The 15,842-nt window shown below is 35.2% G+C and overlaps 1 protein-coding gene across 7 annotated transcripts in view; it reads right to left on the bottom strand.

Moving 5' to 3' along the window:
• Window positions 1-15,842, bottom strand: part of LOC140667496 (serine/threonine-protein phosphatase 4 regulatory subunit 1) — a 139,467-nt gene that overhangs the window by 111,168 nt on the left and 12,457 nt on the right. For 2 of the 7 annotated variants that reach the window (XM_072895528.1, XM_072895510.1), the window contains exon 1: window positions 1,659-1,806. The exons of 3 other annotated variants lie outside the window; for them this stretch is intronic. In XM_072895528.1, coding sequence (XP_072751629.1) covers window positions 1,659-1,719 — 61 coding nt within the window. In that variant the 5' untranslated portion in view covers window positions 1,720-1,806. Of the gene's footprint in view, window positions 1-1,658; window positions 1,808-7,757; window positions 8,789-15,842 lie in introns of those variants that run through there. 2 more of the 7 variants (XM_072895536.1, XM_072895519.1) reach the window with 2 other exon arrangements.

The following is a 15,842-nucleotide window of genomic DNA, read 5'->3' on the forward strand; positions in this document are numbered from 1 at the left end:
TATCACGGGCATCTCCGAGACTTTGAACGAGCTCGTCTCTACTTACGTTAGATCTCCTCGCTTTTCCTCGATATGCTTCATCTCGCCTTCTACGACGCTCCCGTTCGATTTTCCTCGCCGTCTTTTACATTTTTACTTGTTAGTACGGATTTCTCTTTAGATCTTTTCTTTTTTTAACATTATTTATTTAAAGAAGTATAAAAGATAATGAACTGAAGATAAAATAATCATTATTTGTAGCGCATGGTTATTGGTGTTCCGTATTTTTTTTTAAATGAACCTTGACAAATAAATAAAAATTTGCTAATTTTTCAAGTGAATTTTGATTATTTTTTTAAATTTTTCATTTGTTTTATATATTTCTTGTATATGAAATTACAAATAATAGTAATGAAACAAAGAAATATATTATAAGTACTCTTATTATTTCTAATGAAATACTTGTCAATAATAATAATGAGATAATTTCGATATAAATCCATTTCGATATTATAAATTTAAAAAATGAGTATTACTTACAATAATTGGAATAAAGAATAGATTTGCAGTTTCAAAAGGTAAATTCGCTAAAATACAGGTTTTAAATTTAATAATTATTATAGAGCAAATATGTATTTCTTAAATGAGTAATAATTGCATGATTCATTTCATAATTTTGCTTTTAATGTTTCATCGAAAAATAAATTTAATACTTCTATAACAATTGAATCTCTTCTTTTTTTACAATATCCTTAAACGTGTATGCACGAGTCTCACTGTGAATTGTCGGCATAAGATTGAAAAAGAAAATACAAACAAAAAGAAACCGGACTCACAACAGTAAAAAAAGAATGTCGGAAAAAGAATCAATGTATCGATTTCTTCTTTTAAAAATTTTGCCCGTCCCGACTCTAGCCTTCTTTTATCGCGAGATTTGATCGAATCGGTGAGGGGAAAGGGGGAGGGGGAGATTGTGTTCTACTAGCCCTTCAATCTACAATGAATATTCTCTTTGAAACTATCTTCTTCGTATCATCCGACAGGTCCTTTGGTATATTAATTCTCTTATTGCCAAGTGAAAAAGGTTGGTTTCTAAAATTCATTTAAATTACGGTCAACGCATACATCTATATACATTTTTTTTCTATATCACAATAAAGTGGGAAATGTTTCATCCGCATTCTTATTTTTTCTTTGCCATATTAACTTTATCTAACCTGTCAAATTCAATCAAATAAACATGTATACTTCTATCAATAAGTGTGTAACTTACGGGTGTAAGTAAACTAGCGAGGAAGTGCTCGTAAAAAGATGAGTAAAAAATATAAAGGAAAGATTACATAATTCTGGAAGGATATTTCGACTGTGACAAACGTATGTCTAGCTCACTATATCGATATTCCTATATCGATTAGAAAATGTTGTTTCTTATTCTTTGTATTTTTATAAATTTTTATAAATAAGAAATTAAAAAAAAAATGTTTTTAAATTAAATTTAATGTTTTTAAATGACAGTTTACAAGATTAAAACAACTCTTTACATTAATGCAGGTCTTCATCTACAAAACACTAAAGACAGGGGTCTTTTAGTATCTGATACACGAATCTAAGAAATTGTCATTTTTTCCTTATAAAACGGTGTAGGTTTTTGTAATAATTGACAACAATTAAAGTATTACCGTTATAAACCGTTGCAAAGAGTTCCAAAACCTTATTCTTGTATTGGTTATATCTTTCCATTTCGAAAGATCGTTGAAAACTGACAGCTAAGTGTACACGGTATGATAAGTATTCAGTGCCATGTAAACAATTTCTCTCACGTCTTATATGACCAATAGATACAATAACAAGTGCCAATAACATACATATTTAGAATACATGTTATTTTCATATTCAAAATTATTTGCTTGTACAAAAATACAACTTGACATTATTGTATTAAATTATAAAAAGTATAAGTCATTAATTCAGAAATGTTACAAGAAATTAAATTTTTATAATAAATATGTAAAACACATGTCTCGCGATATTTCGTACACTAAATATTTTTCTGCTATAAAATAATGTTCATTTCTGATTAGAAAATTTATTTGGCATTTTAAGAATCGATTCATAGATTGTTTCTTGTTCTCCGTATTTTTATGAACTTTTCATAAATGTTGTTTCTTATTCTTCGTATTTTTTAAAATTTTTTATAAATATTAGATGCGAATTTTAATTTCCCTTTAAATATTATTTTTATAAATAGAAATTTAAATACTAAATACAGGTTTCTTTAAATATCTGATGCACAGATCTAAGAAATTGTCATTTTCTCATAAAACTGTGTATAATCAATGCGTATGAAACCGTAGGAGCCACCACCTTATGTGCTATCACGCTTTCTCTCTAGATTTCCCTCTCTCCTGCGACCTTCGGAAAGTTCTCTCCCCTTTGCTCCATTCGTATTAGGCGCCACGATTGGGCGCCAAATGACGGCGACCACGACTATGAAGGGTGCCGCTACCAGAGGGATGAAGATCGCGGCACACGAAGGGTGAGGAAAGAGGAGATGGGGAACAGAGCGAGAGAATGAAAGAGAAAGTATGAGAGAGAAAGAGAGAGAATGATGGGGAAAAGGGGATAAACGAAAGGGAACGAGAAAGACGGGGAATGTGTGGAGAGAGCAGAGGGGCGTGGCAAGATGAATGATCGCAAGACGCGGGAGTATTGATCTCGGGAACTGTACTCTCTCTCGGCGGAATCTCTCTCTCTCTCTCTCTCTCTCTCTCTCTCTCTCTCTCTCTCTCTCTCTCTCTCTCTTCTCCACTCCTCTCTTCTTCGTATATACGGTATATCTCCCCTCGTCTACCGTGGTCTCCTCTCTTTCGCCCTTGCTTCGTCCGTTCTATCTCGACTTCTCTCTCCCGAGGCTTCGCACCCCTGTACCGGGGGTTGGGTGCCACGGCGGTTGGGTTCAGGGTCATGCGTGCACCCATCTCTCTCTCTCTCTCTCTCTCTCTCTCTCTCTCTCTCTTCTATCTCTATCTTTTTCCGTCCGTCCGTCCGTCCGTCCGTCCGTCTGTCCGTCCTTCCTTCCTTCCTCCGGCAAGGGAGAGGTCGTCCCCGTCTGGATCGAAGCCGAAGAACCTGAGGAAGACCCTTCTCTCGCTTCGATATATCCGGACTGCCTACCAGCGACCAGTTCTATGGCTATCGAGGCCTATGACATCTTCGTCGTTTGGTTGTGTATTGCATAGTCTTTCACTAAACTTTTCTTATATCCGCAAAATAGTAGTTTCCGTAAATATCAGATATCTCAAAATTATAAGTCCAAGAATAATATCGTTTTTTTTATATTATAGTTATTTATATTCAAATTATATAAATCTAAATTATGTTCAAATTATATATAAATCTCTGTATTATATCATGATAATTTAGTTCATTATAATTCAGATAATCATTATAATCTGTTTTAAGTTAATTCGTTACATCTTTTAAGAAATGACAAATATAGTTCCGTTTAATTATTGAGAAAAAAATATGTACGTGTAAAATCAATAGAAGAATGCTTGACAATATCGTATGTAATGTGCATTACTGTAAAAATATTGTTTTTATTATTATAGTGAATATACAAACTAATAAAAAGATAAAATTTATTTTTTATAAAGGATCACGTACCGTGAATTGTCATACGAAGAATTAACGCAGTCATTGCTAGTCGTTGTTAGTAATAACCAAAGCACGGGGTAGAGAGACGGAGAGTGAGTCCGACAAACATGACAGTTTCACGAAAAGTAATTACTGCCCTCTTATTCTGCAGTTATTACGATGAAACCGCATCCGAAAGGAAGCCATCCACCAAGCACCTTCATTATTTTTATAAAACGTAGAAATGTAGCTCAAGGATGTAGATTAATATTTTCTCCGTAGTTGAACGCTTTGTAATGGAGATGGCATTTTATCGAACCGGTGATTACCATTTTAATTACAATCTTGTCATGTCATGCGATACGAGCAATGATCTGGCTTGTACAATTTCCAAATGTTTTGTGAGAATAGACTGTCGTGTATGTATATATTATTTTTCGGTAGTGATTTTTAAATACAGAGACTAAAACTATTATACTTTTCAACTGTTCATTCATAATAGATAGAGTATAGATAGAGTTGTCGATAAGGAAAAATCGCACTTCTTACTATCTCACTTCAATTATTGATGGTTCTACATTATCGTCATAAAATGGAAATATTATTTTCATAGTATCTAAGTTTGTTACGTGTTTATCGAAATTTTATTTAACGTAATTGCGAATTTTTATTTCTGCTTAGAAAAAATTTCTGCAAAATCTCCTTCAAGTATAAAAATTAATTAAATCTGATTTTATTAAGTTACACTGAAATTTAAAGACGCGCGTGCCACAAAAGTTGCAACATTGTTATGGTATTTCTACCTGTTCGAGTATTCGAGGGTATTTAGGGAAAAATTATTGAAGGAAGTAGCTTAGCATTACATTACAATGTAGGCATTTCTTTCTCGCATGATTCGTGATTACCCGTGGAGGTATATAATCAGGAAGTACGCGGCAAATATTTCCCTTCCGCAGCGGTGCACAAAACTCGATGGGTGTCGCCACAATGTATCGTAATGACAGGTGGGTACCAAGTATCAGGATAATCATAGGTTAAATGAAGAGCGGACAGTTGGCGAGCGAAAGTCTTCTCTTTCGCGAAGAGTGGAGTACTTTTTGCGCGTTTGACTTCGCATCGCGTTCTTTCTGCTGAAAAGCTCATATGTGTACGAAGGTATCGATGCGGCGGTTCGATGGCAGAACATTTATTATTCAGGCAACGTAGAGTGTATTTTCTCTCTCTTTCTCTCTTTTTCTCCCTCTTCCTGCATCGGCAAATGATAAAATGAAGTCGCTTTTGTAGCTACACTCGCGAATACTGGCTATAAGTCGTCATCGACAACGAGTCAACGAGCTCATGCGTTGACTTACGTCAATTTAGAAAAGAAGGTTTTTAGATCGTGGCGCTGTGTGTGCATGACTTATTCACGCGAGTCGCGTCGTAGCTCGTTGGTTATACCAGCTAGGCGCCTAATGTCCTTATATTAACTGTGTATAGGATACAAACGTATATTTTACGAGGCACGTAAAGATACGTGGCGGTAGATGTGATTATATTAGACAGCACGTGCGCGTTCAAATGTACTTTTCTCACATACAGCATAAGTAAAACTTTCTGCACGATTATGTGTGGAAATTACAGCCGATTCTATCATATGATCAGCATCGTGCTAATTGCTACAAGTTTGCGGGGTGATCTCATTTATGCAATATTAATTACATTCCGACAGTAGAGTCGTGACGTCAATCATCGCCATTCCGGTTGATCGAATTTCACGGTAACGTCTATATATGTGATATTAATGTCATTCCTAGAGACACGCTCGATCTTCTATTCGGAAAACATAGTATGCGATCGAAGGAATAGAAAATCCGAAATAACATGCACTCATTCGTGATGGAATACGGAAAGGAAATTATATAAAACTAATCTTACTTAAATACTTGATGATTAGGCGCAATAAAAAGTTGACAATATGAGAATATTCGATATTATAAATTATAATCACATAAAGCTGAATTTACAGTAAACAAAAGAAATTAAAACTTAAAAAAAAATGTACACGCACATATACAGAAAATTAAACTTTCAGTAATAAATAACGTTGCTAGATATTCCACACATTAAAAGATTTCATGCAGGTTTTTCTTTTTATCTGCAAATTCTTCAATTTTCTGCTGCTTATCGCAAATATATATTTTATCTGATATATAGTAATACTGGAAAGAAGAGAGAAGAAATCGATATAAGTTTGAGTCAAAATTGCTTCTACTTAAGAAGTCAGTCTTTACTAAGTCTTATAAAGTTATCATTTTTAAATTAATGTAAACCTTCTTATTAATATAGAAATAAGAAACGGAATGCGATGGATTCAGTCAATTTCTGCCTCAGTACATGATTTAATTTAACCATATGATAAGTAATAAAGCTCTTTTTAAAACTGGTTCATTCAAATTTATTAAAATCAATGCAAATCCTACTTTTATAGGGATAGATCATTTCAAAATTTTTTATTAAAAACATTAATTATTTATTACAGTTTAATAATACAGTTAAAGTTACATGTTTAACAAGCTCAATTTTGTGGTGTCATTCAATCATTAAAAAATATAATATACTTAATATATAAGTATATGCAAATAATAACATATTTTCTAATGCTCTTTTAATTTCTTTTTTCGTTATTAAAAATTTTTATTACTTTGTCTAAATTTAAATATTGTAATTGTTAAGCATAAAATTAAATCTAAAATTGAACTAATTAGTATATCATTGTTTATTAGCGGTGATTTTATAATTGGCATAGATTTCTTTATCTTCCGAGAATTTGTTTTGGCAATTTCATTGAAAACGAGAGTGAACGACATAGAAAAATTAAATGAAGTTTGAGATTTGTTCGCTAGCGAAAATAATGTACTTGTAATACTCTAAACATACAATGCTATCTGTCTTGTATTTTAATAACTCGGACTTATTGATTTTATTTCAATTAGAGGTTTATCTCTTCCAAAATTACTATATATTTTCCTAAATGCAAGTTATAAATGAGTAACAATGAATAATTTAAGCAATCCTTAAAAGAAAATACCTGGAAATATTTGAATGTTATACATGTTATGACACGTGTGTATGTACGTCAAATGAAAGAGATTAATATTCAATCATAGGAAAAAGAGGCGCTTTTCTTCCTATATCGAGCTCTGTGACCACGAAATATTTCACAGTGGCTCTTCCCTTTTTTTTTCTCTAGCAGAAACTTTCGGCAAGATTTTCGATCAGTAAAAAAAAAGAAAAAAGACAGAGGGGAAAGAGGGTGTTTTTTTCCCCCAAAGTCTCGGGAATCCGTGAGGGGTACGTGGGGTACGCGGAATTCCTGCGTGGGACTACCCTGCTCTCCCACCGCGTCCTCCCGATCCCTCGTATACCACCCAACGTTGTCGGCATGGACGAAGGCAGCAAGACGAAGGACGAAAGGAAAAAGAAAAGTGTAAGGAAGGCGCGCGGAGATAGATCAATAACAAACCATTATGGACCCTCCGGGACTGCGAAGCGAACGTCGACGACGATTCGACGCGTGTTCCTCTTTCGTAATGCCCGACTTTACTCGTCTCTCTCTCTCTCTCTCTTTTTCACACACCACGCTAATTACATAACTTATTTTTGCCAATGAGACCGACAAGGATAGAATAAAACGAGAAATCTTGGATTATTAATTGATTAATAATAAACAAGAACGTTAATGTATTACGAAAGGAATGATAGCTGTTTTTGCAATTTTTATTTTATATTGTATATCATCGAAATGGAGATATTTTTTTGCCTTTTTCGTATAATGTATAATCCTGTGAGACTGATAATTAAATTTTTATATAATATTATATTTTATATTACAGAAAAAGATAAAAATCTTTTACGGAGAATCAATTTTTTTCAAGATTATATCTACAAAAAATCTATTTCGTTTCTCAAATTTTGAGAGTTGTAATGACAAAAGCTTGATAAATTATCGATTAACGTTATAAAAGAATAAAAGTGAGTTGATTGTCATTACAAAGACTATTATTCCGCGAAACAAGTAATCAATCGTGACTTTTAGATCAGATTGCGTTCCGTTCGCTGAATTATCGTAACTATATTTAGGTGAATGCGAAAGGTCTTACTAGAAATGGATGATCTTCTCTGTTTTATGTCGAGGGCAAGTGGAAAGAGCTTCTTCAGGTATATCCACATATCGGCGAGCGCCACGAGCACCACGAAACATATTCTACGCCGTATTTCGGGCGCGCACTTTTGAATCACGCACACATCACATTTTCCGCAAATCGATTCGCGCACGCATTGCACGACGAAAATCACTCATTTCAAGCTGAAGGACAGTCGAACGATCACTTTAACGGTTGCGAGGAGCGGTGACGTGACAACTGCATGTGAAATTCCATCGAAGGTCGCGCGATCAATGACATTTAAAATCTACTCCCAGAGAGATGGCCCAGTTTTTTAATGAGGGGAACTTGTTGATGATAGATGGAATTTATCTCGAAAAATTCGTTTCGCCGCTTTTCTTGCTCGTCGGTAACGGAAATCGGTAACCTCGCGTGGCGAAAAGTGTCGGAGAAACTAGATGCTGGAGCAGGCATCTCTCGGAGCCGGCATTTTCCGACATCATTTAGCAAAACGGCCATGCGTGGGCCGGCCAAATACATCTCGTTGCCACTCACCGTATCTTGCGAATTTGACAAAAACGTAGAACGAGAGATCCGATCACCTTCAAGCAAATATTATCCCAAAGTTATATCGTTTGCACTAGTATTTCACAAGAATCTCCCTAATACCGATGTCGCGACGTCAGCCATGCTGAACCGAAATTCTCCTCCACGAGTGCCAGGCGCAGTCTTGAGACGACTCGCTTCGACATTGCGATCCACAGATGAAACGTTTTCGAGTACATCCCTATCATGAGACTATCATAGACGAATTTACTGCCGCTTGTGAACTTTGCCTTTTCTCCAATGCGTAACGGGATAATGCACACCGGTCTTTCCAATGTAATTTAATTCATGCATGATTTAATTCGAAATTACACGCCTCACTATCATATTGTTACACAGAAATTTTTATAGTGTCGTGTCTAATGTTGAACTATTCCACTTATCTCCGAGCGTTCTTCTTTCGATTACGACGATGATGACGATGCCGACGACGACGACGACGACGACGACGACGACGACGACGACGACGACGACGACGACGACGACCACGACGACGACGATGACGACGACGACGACGACGAAGATGAAGACGAAGACGAAGACGAAGATAAAGACGAAGACGAAGACGAAGACGAAGACGAAGACGACGAGTATCGTGTCAGTCGAATTTCCACGAACACTTGGCGAATTCCAGTCGCGACACGCCGGTAGGACAAGTACTCTCGACGACAAGGTTCGCGATTTGTGCGTATTGCTCGTTTCTCGTCGCTCCGGCGCACACATGAAGAAAAGAAAAACGAGAGAATCCCACGACCACCGCACACTTTTCACGCGCACTTTGCCGATTTTCACGACTCCGTTCCGTTCTCTCTCTCGGTGAAGACCCGTCGTGTCGAGACTAGATGACAACGACGACAACGATGACGACGACGACGACGAGCAGGACAAACTGGACATTTTGTAGAACAAAAGAACGCAATTCTACTAACTAATAAATCCGCTTTTAACGTGGCGGCTCGACGTACACGCCGGGTTCTTGCCGGCTCCACCAAAGGCACGATCGCTCTCTGCGTGTCGATGCCCCCCACCGCACCCCCCGCCCCCCTCCGCCTCCTGCGCTCGGTCCCCCGCTGCCCCCCAGGGGCGGATGGTAGCGACGCAGAGCGCCGTCGCCGCCGTCCGGAGCTGACGGGGGCGCCACCGAGCGGTACCGACGCCGACGCCCGCGACCGATCGATAGCCGCGACCGACGACGACGACGAAGATGAGGACGACATAGAACTCCTGACGACGTACATTTTCCATGTTTCCGATCCCGCGGACGAGGTCCTGGCGCGGTGTTTCAAAAATTAGTGGATAAAGAAAGATGACGATTAAAGAAATCGGCTACAAAATTTTCTTGTCACTTGTCAGAATTCAGTTGGAGAGAGTCGCACGTGACGTTGACAACCAAGCGAAAAATTCGATTTCAGTGTTTTTTTCTAACGGTCAATTTTTAGTCTCGCTTGCGACTTATGTATAGTTTTAATTGTAAGCAAGACAGAGAGACTAACAGGATCTATTACGCATCAGGGAAAGAGAGAAAGAGAGAGAGAGAGAGAGAGAGAAAATGTGAATTCATAAGAATTAAAACAAATATTTATGAATAAAATAGAGATATACTTTTTATATGTATGTATCATAGAAAAAAATTGTATATAATATGGACATGATATATACTTCTTTCTCTACTTTTTAGCTTTTTAGTCTTTTAATATTCTCATATAAACTGTTGCATTTCAGTTTTAGAATAAAAGATTCTATGTCATCAAATATTGTAACATATATATTTATGTATATCAGATCATTCATGTGTTTTGTAAAAAGTTCCTTAAATATTATTGTACTATTTAAATTTTAAATTATAACTGTAAATCAGATAAAAAAGAAGTGTAGGTTTATATTTATAAAATTACGTATATAAAGCTATGATTTATCTAAAATTAATATATCGATTGTATAATTTTTCTCTCAGATTTACAGCAATTAATCTTGGTCCAATAAAAAATTATTAATATTGATCTACATACATTGTACATATATGTTGCGCATGGTATTATATATATTATTCGTACAAAAAAATATATTTCGATTTCATGCGGAATTTAAATCCGAATTAAACAAGCGAGCAATATGTTACGCGTTATGCCGGCACTTCCTTCTCGTACTCTACTCGGCAGCATACGCATCACGAAAAACGCAAACCGGACGGAAGGAAATAGGGGAGGGCATACACAAGGAGACGAAAGAGGAGAAAGAGAAGAGCGAAGGAAGAGGGGGGAGAGATAGAGGAAGGAGCTAAGGGAGCGCGAAAATACGGGAGTGCGTGCGGGCGTATGTGTACTGAGCGGAAAAGAAGCGTACTACAAGAGCGGAAAGATTGTGGTGAGCGTGAACGGAAAGAGCGAGCGCGAGAGAGAGAGAGAGAGAGAGAGAGAGAGAGAGAGAGAGAGGAGGGGGTAGGGGAGGGGGCGAAGAAAGAGAATGTTAGATAAGAAAAGTCATCACGGTCACTGTGCGTGCCGCACTATACGGTCATTCATTGATTGTATCGTACGCGGCGGAGAACGTTGTACGCTCTACGCCGTTAATGTTCGCCGGATAGCGGAGCGTGCGCATATGAAAGAGAGCCAAAAAAAGAGAGAGAGAGAGAGAGAGAGAGAAAAAAAAAGAGACAGACAGCGGGGGCGGAGAACATAAAGTATGAGAAAAGTACGCTCGCTCGTGATTACATACATCCTTCTCAGTCCTCCTCTTCCCGTCTTTTTTTCGCTCGCCCACTTTTATTTTCATCGCGTTCGTTCCTCGCGTTGCTCCGTCAATTGGGAGCTCCGTTTATCGAACGCTCGTATTTCGCGTTCGTGACGGTGATTGACCGCGGATGTATTATCACATATGGTAACGACGATTAACTATAACGACTGTATCAAATGCAATAACAACATATTGAGATGGTAACAATTGTGATTGAAAGTCGTAAATTATGCTGGGAGGTTTGATTTAATTTTGTAATTATTAGAGAATGTGTCGTTGTAAATATTCTTATAAATCTTTAATGATATGAAAGTAATTTCATAAAATGATCTCCTAAATTATGATACATACGTATAATTTCTAACAATGAGTAAATTTTCTACATTAAATAATATACTATTTTATCTTGTACATTTTTTTTCCAATATTATGTATTTTAATTATCAAGTTCCATAACGTATTTCAAAAGTATAATCATAGTGATTCAATTTTTATCGATTATAAAAATTTTCCTGAAAATGTTATTTTGACATATTTAATATTTTTCATGGAAATATTAAACGTCGATATATTTTTTTTATTTTACAAGATAAAAATATAAAAAAACCTAAGCACTGAAAGCATAGAACATAAATGTGAATTTTTTGAATAACAACCTTCTTATGATACATCGAGAAACTTGCTTGTATGAGAAATAATCAGAAAAACACGTTTGTCGCGTGCTTGCGTAACAACGACAAACATTCAGGAAAGTATAAAAAGAGAGACAGAGAACGAGAGAGAGAGAGAGAGAGAGAGAGAGGGGGAGGGGGGGGGGAAAAAGGAGTGAGAGATAAGTCATTATGGTCAATGTGCGTGGCCACGTCACACACGTCAGACAGTCAGTCATTCATTGATAGTATCATAGTATGATCCGAGTATACACGTTGCGCAGCTCGCGGCACGGCACGCACGTAAGTTTGCGTGGTAAGTCACGGACGGAAAGAGACGTGACGACTCCTACAACGTGCGCAATGTGGGAGGAGAAGCACGGGAACGATCGAAGACAAAAGAGAAAGTATGCATACAATCGGTACTATATGTATACGGTAAGAATGAATACCGCACGTATATATAGACCCGCCGTGGGTTAAGCGCCGCGAAATATCCTGACGCTTTTTTTTTTTTTTTTTTTTTTTTTACTGATACAATAAGGTGGAGCTTACGGGAATGGACAAGGAAATTCGAAAGACGCGTATAACGCTACGGATGTAGTGTTCTAAAAGTAGCAACCGTGTAACAACTAGCCTCGAGATGCGTAGAACGTGTGTAACGAAACAGTATAATGAAATACTATTAGCAGCTCGCTTTGATCTTACGAAGAATACTAATTTAGAACTGGTCTCTTTAAATTTAAAGCTCTCTGTCGCAACATTTATCAAGCATTCAAGACTGAGCAGACTTTTCAATTAAAGTCTAGGTTAAGTATATTTGCTAAAAAAGTCAAACAGGGTATTCAGAGATAGAATACTAAATAAAATCAGAGCCCGAAAATGTATCTTTTATGAAATATTATGAATAAAAGGTTGAATAAAAAATGACCTTTTTTTCAATTTAAAAAATATTCCAAAATTCAAGCAACAGAATAAAACTTTTCCGTACTTTTTTTGATATTAAGTATAATTCTAGATTCTAAAAGAGTCTATGATATCACAGTTTAAAAAAATTCAAGTTAAAATTGCAAAAGAGGTTTTTTTCAAATGTAATTTACTATGTTATTGTTCAAATACGTTTCAATACGTAAAATTTAAGTTTAAAATATGTATATGTATATGTATGTTATAAAATTTTAAAAAATAAAATAATACCTATATCGAAATCGTACATACATCGGTTACGAGTGCGACTTCTCGTGATTCACAATAAATTTACCGATTTATTGCATAAAGATACCAATAAAGTGGCAACGAGCAATACAATGCTTAGACAAGTATGTATAACGTCGTGTTTATAACAAACTAGACAGAAGAGAAGCGGAAACTGAAAGACAGAGGCGGAAGATACGAATCTTGTGACTTCGATGCACGTATTAGTATATATATATATATATATATATACACTCGTATAAGAAACAAGCAGAAAAAGCAGAAAAGTTGCAACTCATGCAATTCTCTACGTATTACTCACGATACATATATAAACCGCGCATTCGTTGTACAAAAGTATTTCTAGCCTGAAAAATCGTTAATTTTTTTCATTTAATCTAAAATTAGACAACGATATCAAGTACATTCCAGTCCCTATTTTTAAATTGTCAAATAATATTTTTTATTATAAATTATAACTGTAAATTATAATTTAAATTGTAATTGTGATTAACCAAGATCTGACTTAAATTTTGCGAAACTATTATTTTACTACGATGCGTGCGAAACGCTATATATAAACAAATACAATATAATTAATATTTTGAATTAATTATATATCATAGTAAAATTATAATATATAATATTATATATATATATAAAATTATGTATTTTGTTCTCTCTTTCTCTTATTTAGTATTCTATTATAAATTAAAACAATTCTTACACCTACAATTCAAAATATGAATTACTAGTTGTATTATGTAGTTATTTATATAATAATGTTTTTTTTATTACAATCGTTCGTAATCACGAAATTATGCGACAGCAGACAAACGGCTGATTGGTCAGTTAAAAGGCGGATGAAAACGCAGAAGACGAGTTAGGAGAAATGTTGCTCTAATTAAGCGACGTAAGTTTATTAAACCCTGGGCTTAAAATAGCAGACGGCGCATTACCCAGGAATGTAAGGGCAGTCCAGTTTTATTACCGGTCGAGCCCTAAGATTAACTCGCACGAGCCATTTTACTCGGGTCTTGCCTCGAGAATCGCTCGAGTTTACTCGTCAGGAACAATGTGTTCTCATTGATGAGCCGGAAAACGCGACGCAAAATCGATACCGCGGTCCTGTCTCTCGTGTGAAAGGCGAAAAATTAGGACCGAACGATCGATCGGCGCGCGGTCGCGTCGGACGCCATTTATTCGGCGGCGCGTAAGATGGATGTATATATTCGCGAGAAAATGGGGGTAGTGCCTGAGAAACGATCGATTACCAGTCGTATCTGAAATTAGGTTGACCGAAGAACCACTAGAAATATCGGTGCTGAGACTCTTCTCGAAGCGTGAGAGAAAAAGCAACGCTAGATAGAGACACAGTTTCAACAATCGACTTGCACGATCGATAGATATTTCGAACCAAACGCACCTTCTTCCCTGAGAGAAAAATTAATACTTCAGGATATCACGATATTAGTATCGTAATATTGTTATCTTCCACTTGATATATTATATACAGGCTTTAACGCAGAGTGATTCATCAAAAGTTATCAGCATAAATATTCATTTCGTGAAATTTTCAAAGGAAAGCTTCCACACCAAAAAAAGTTCATAAAATTTTATAAAAATTTATTAACAGATATATACATATATATATTTATAAAATTTCTTTAAAAATTGTATTTCATATATATATATATATATATATATATATATATAAATATAAACAAATATACAACAAATTTTAATTCTACTGATCCTAATTCTTTGATCAATTTAAAATTGATATTTTTTAATAGAAATATTAAAAAGTTTTTGTAAAAAAAATCTTTAGCAATAAATAAATACAACAAATACTAAAGCTTTATTCTTTTTATTTAATTTTAAATTGATACTCCAAAAATTTTATTTTCAAAGAATTTTATTTTAACTTATAAATATATTTTATACAAGATACTTTAAAGATTTAAAAAGATGCAAAAATGCAGCATTTAATTCAGTTTTCGATAAAAAAAAACATTGATTTAAAATTATTACAAGACTCTGCAAGCAAAGTATATTTTATTGAATGCATAGAAATATGAATGTGGAAATAAAGGGAAATTTAGAGCCTTTCTTGCTTTAATTTTTGTCAAAATTCGTAAAAATAAAAAGTTTAGAGTATCTCCTGTTCTAATTCTTTCGAAGCGTTTCTGTTCAAAACGAGAGAAGTAAATAGAGATACTGCATTATTTTTGTATATGCTCCAATCAAGTCATCTCAAATCGACGTTGACGATACGGAGTCGAGAGGTATCAACGTGGAAGTTGCACACGACCGCGAGGGTCAGGATTAAATATAACTGTGCTCAAACTATTTATAAAGATTAACTTGTTGGCGAGATAACGAAGAAGAAGATGGAGACAACGGCGCTAAATTGTCGCAACAATTGCGCGGGAACCGACGGATTCCGGGGCGGCTGTTCCTCGTACCACTTTAAGCTTCGACCTCATTCTCGTCTCAGCCGTTGTCAATCGTTTTATATTCCAAAGAAAAATAACCAATTATACATACATATATATATATATATATATATATATATATATATATATATATAACATTGTAATATGTAAATATGTAACATTGAATCGTGATTGAAATTTATACATTAAATGGCTAAAATATTTGATAATCAACTGATTATATAATCAGTTGATTATCAAATATTTTAAGCTTTCAATTTTCTACACTAATTTTAAAAGATGAATTAATTATATATTAAACATTATGTATTAAATATTCCATATTCATATCATTATTTCTCTTGAGATAAATGTAAGAATACCATTCATTAATTTCATTATTCTCTTGTCTGAAATACTTTTGAATGTGGAAGAATATATACAGTGTGTCCCAGACTGTA

This window comes from Anoplolepis gracilipes, chromosome 1, assembly GCF_047496725.1.
Source record: "Anoplolepis gracilipes chromosome 1, ASM4749672v1, whole genome shotgun sequence".
Classification (NCBI taxonomy): Eukaryota; Metazoa; Arthropoda; class Insecta; order Hymenoptera; family Formicidae; genus Anoplolepis; species Anoplolepis gracilipes.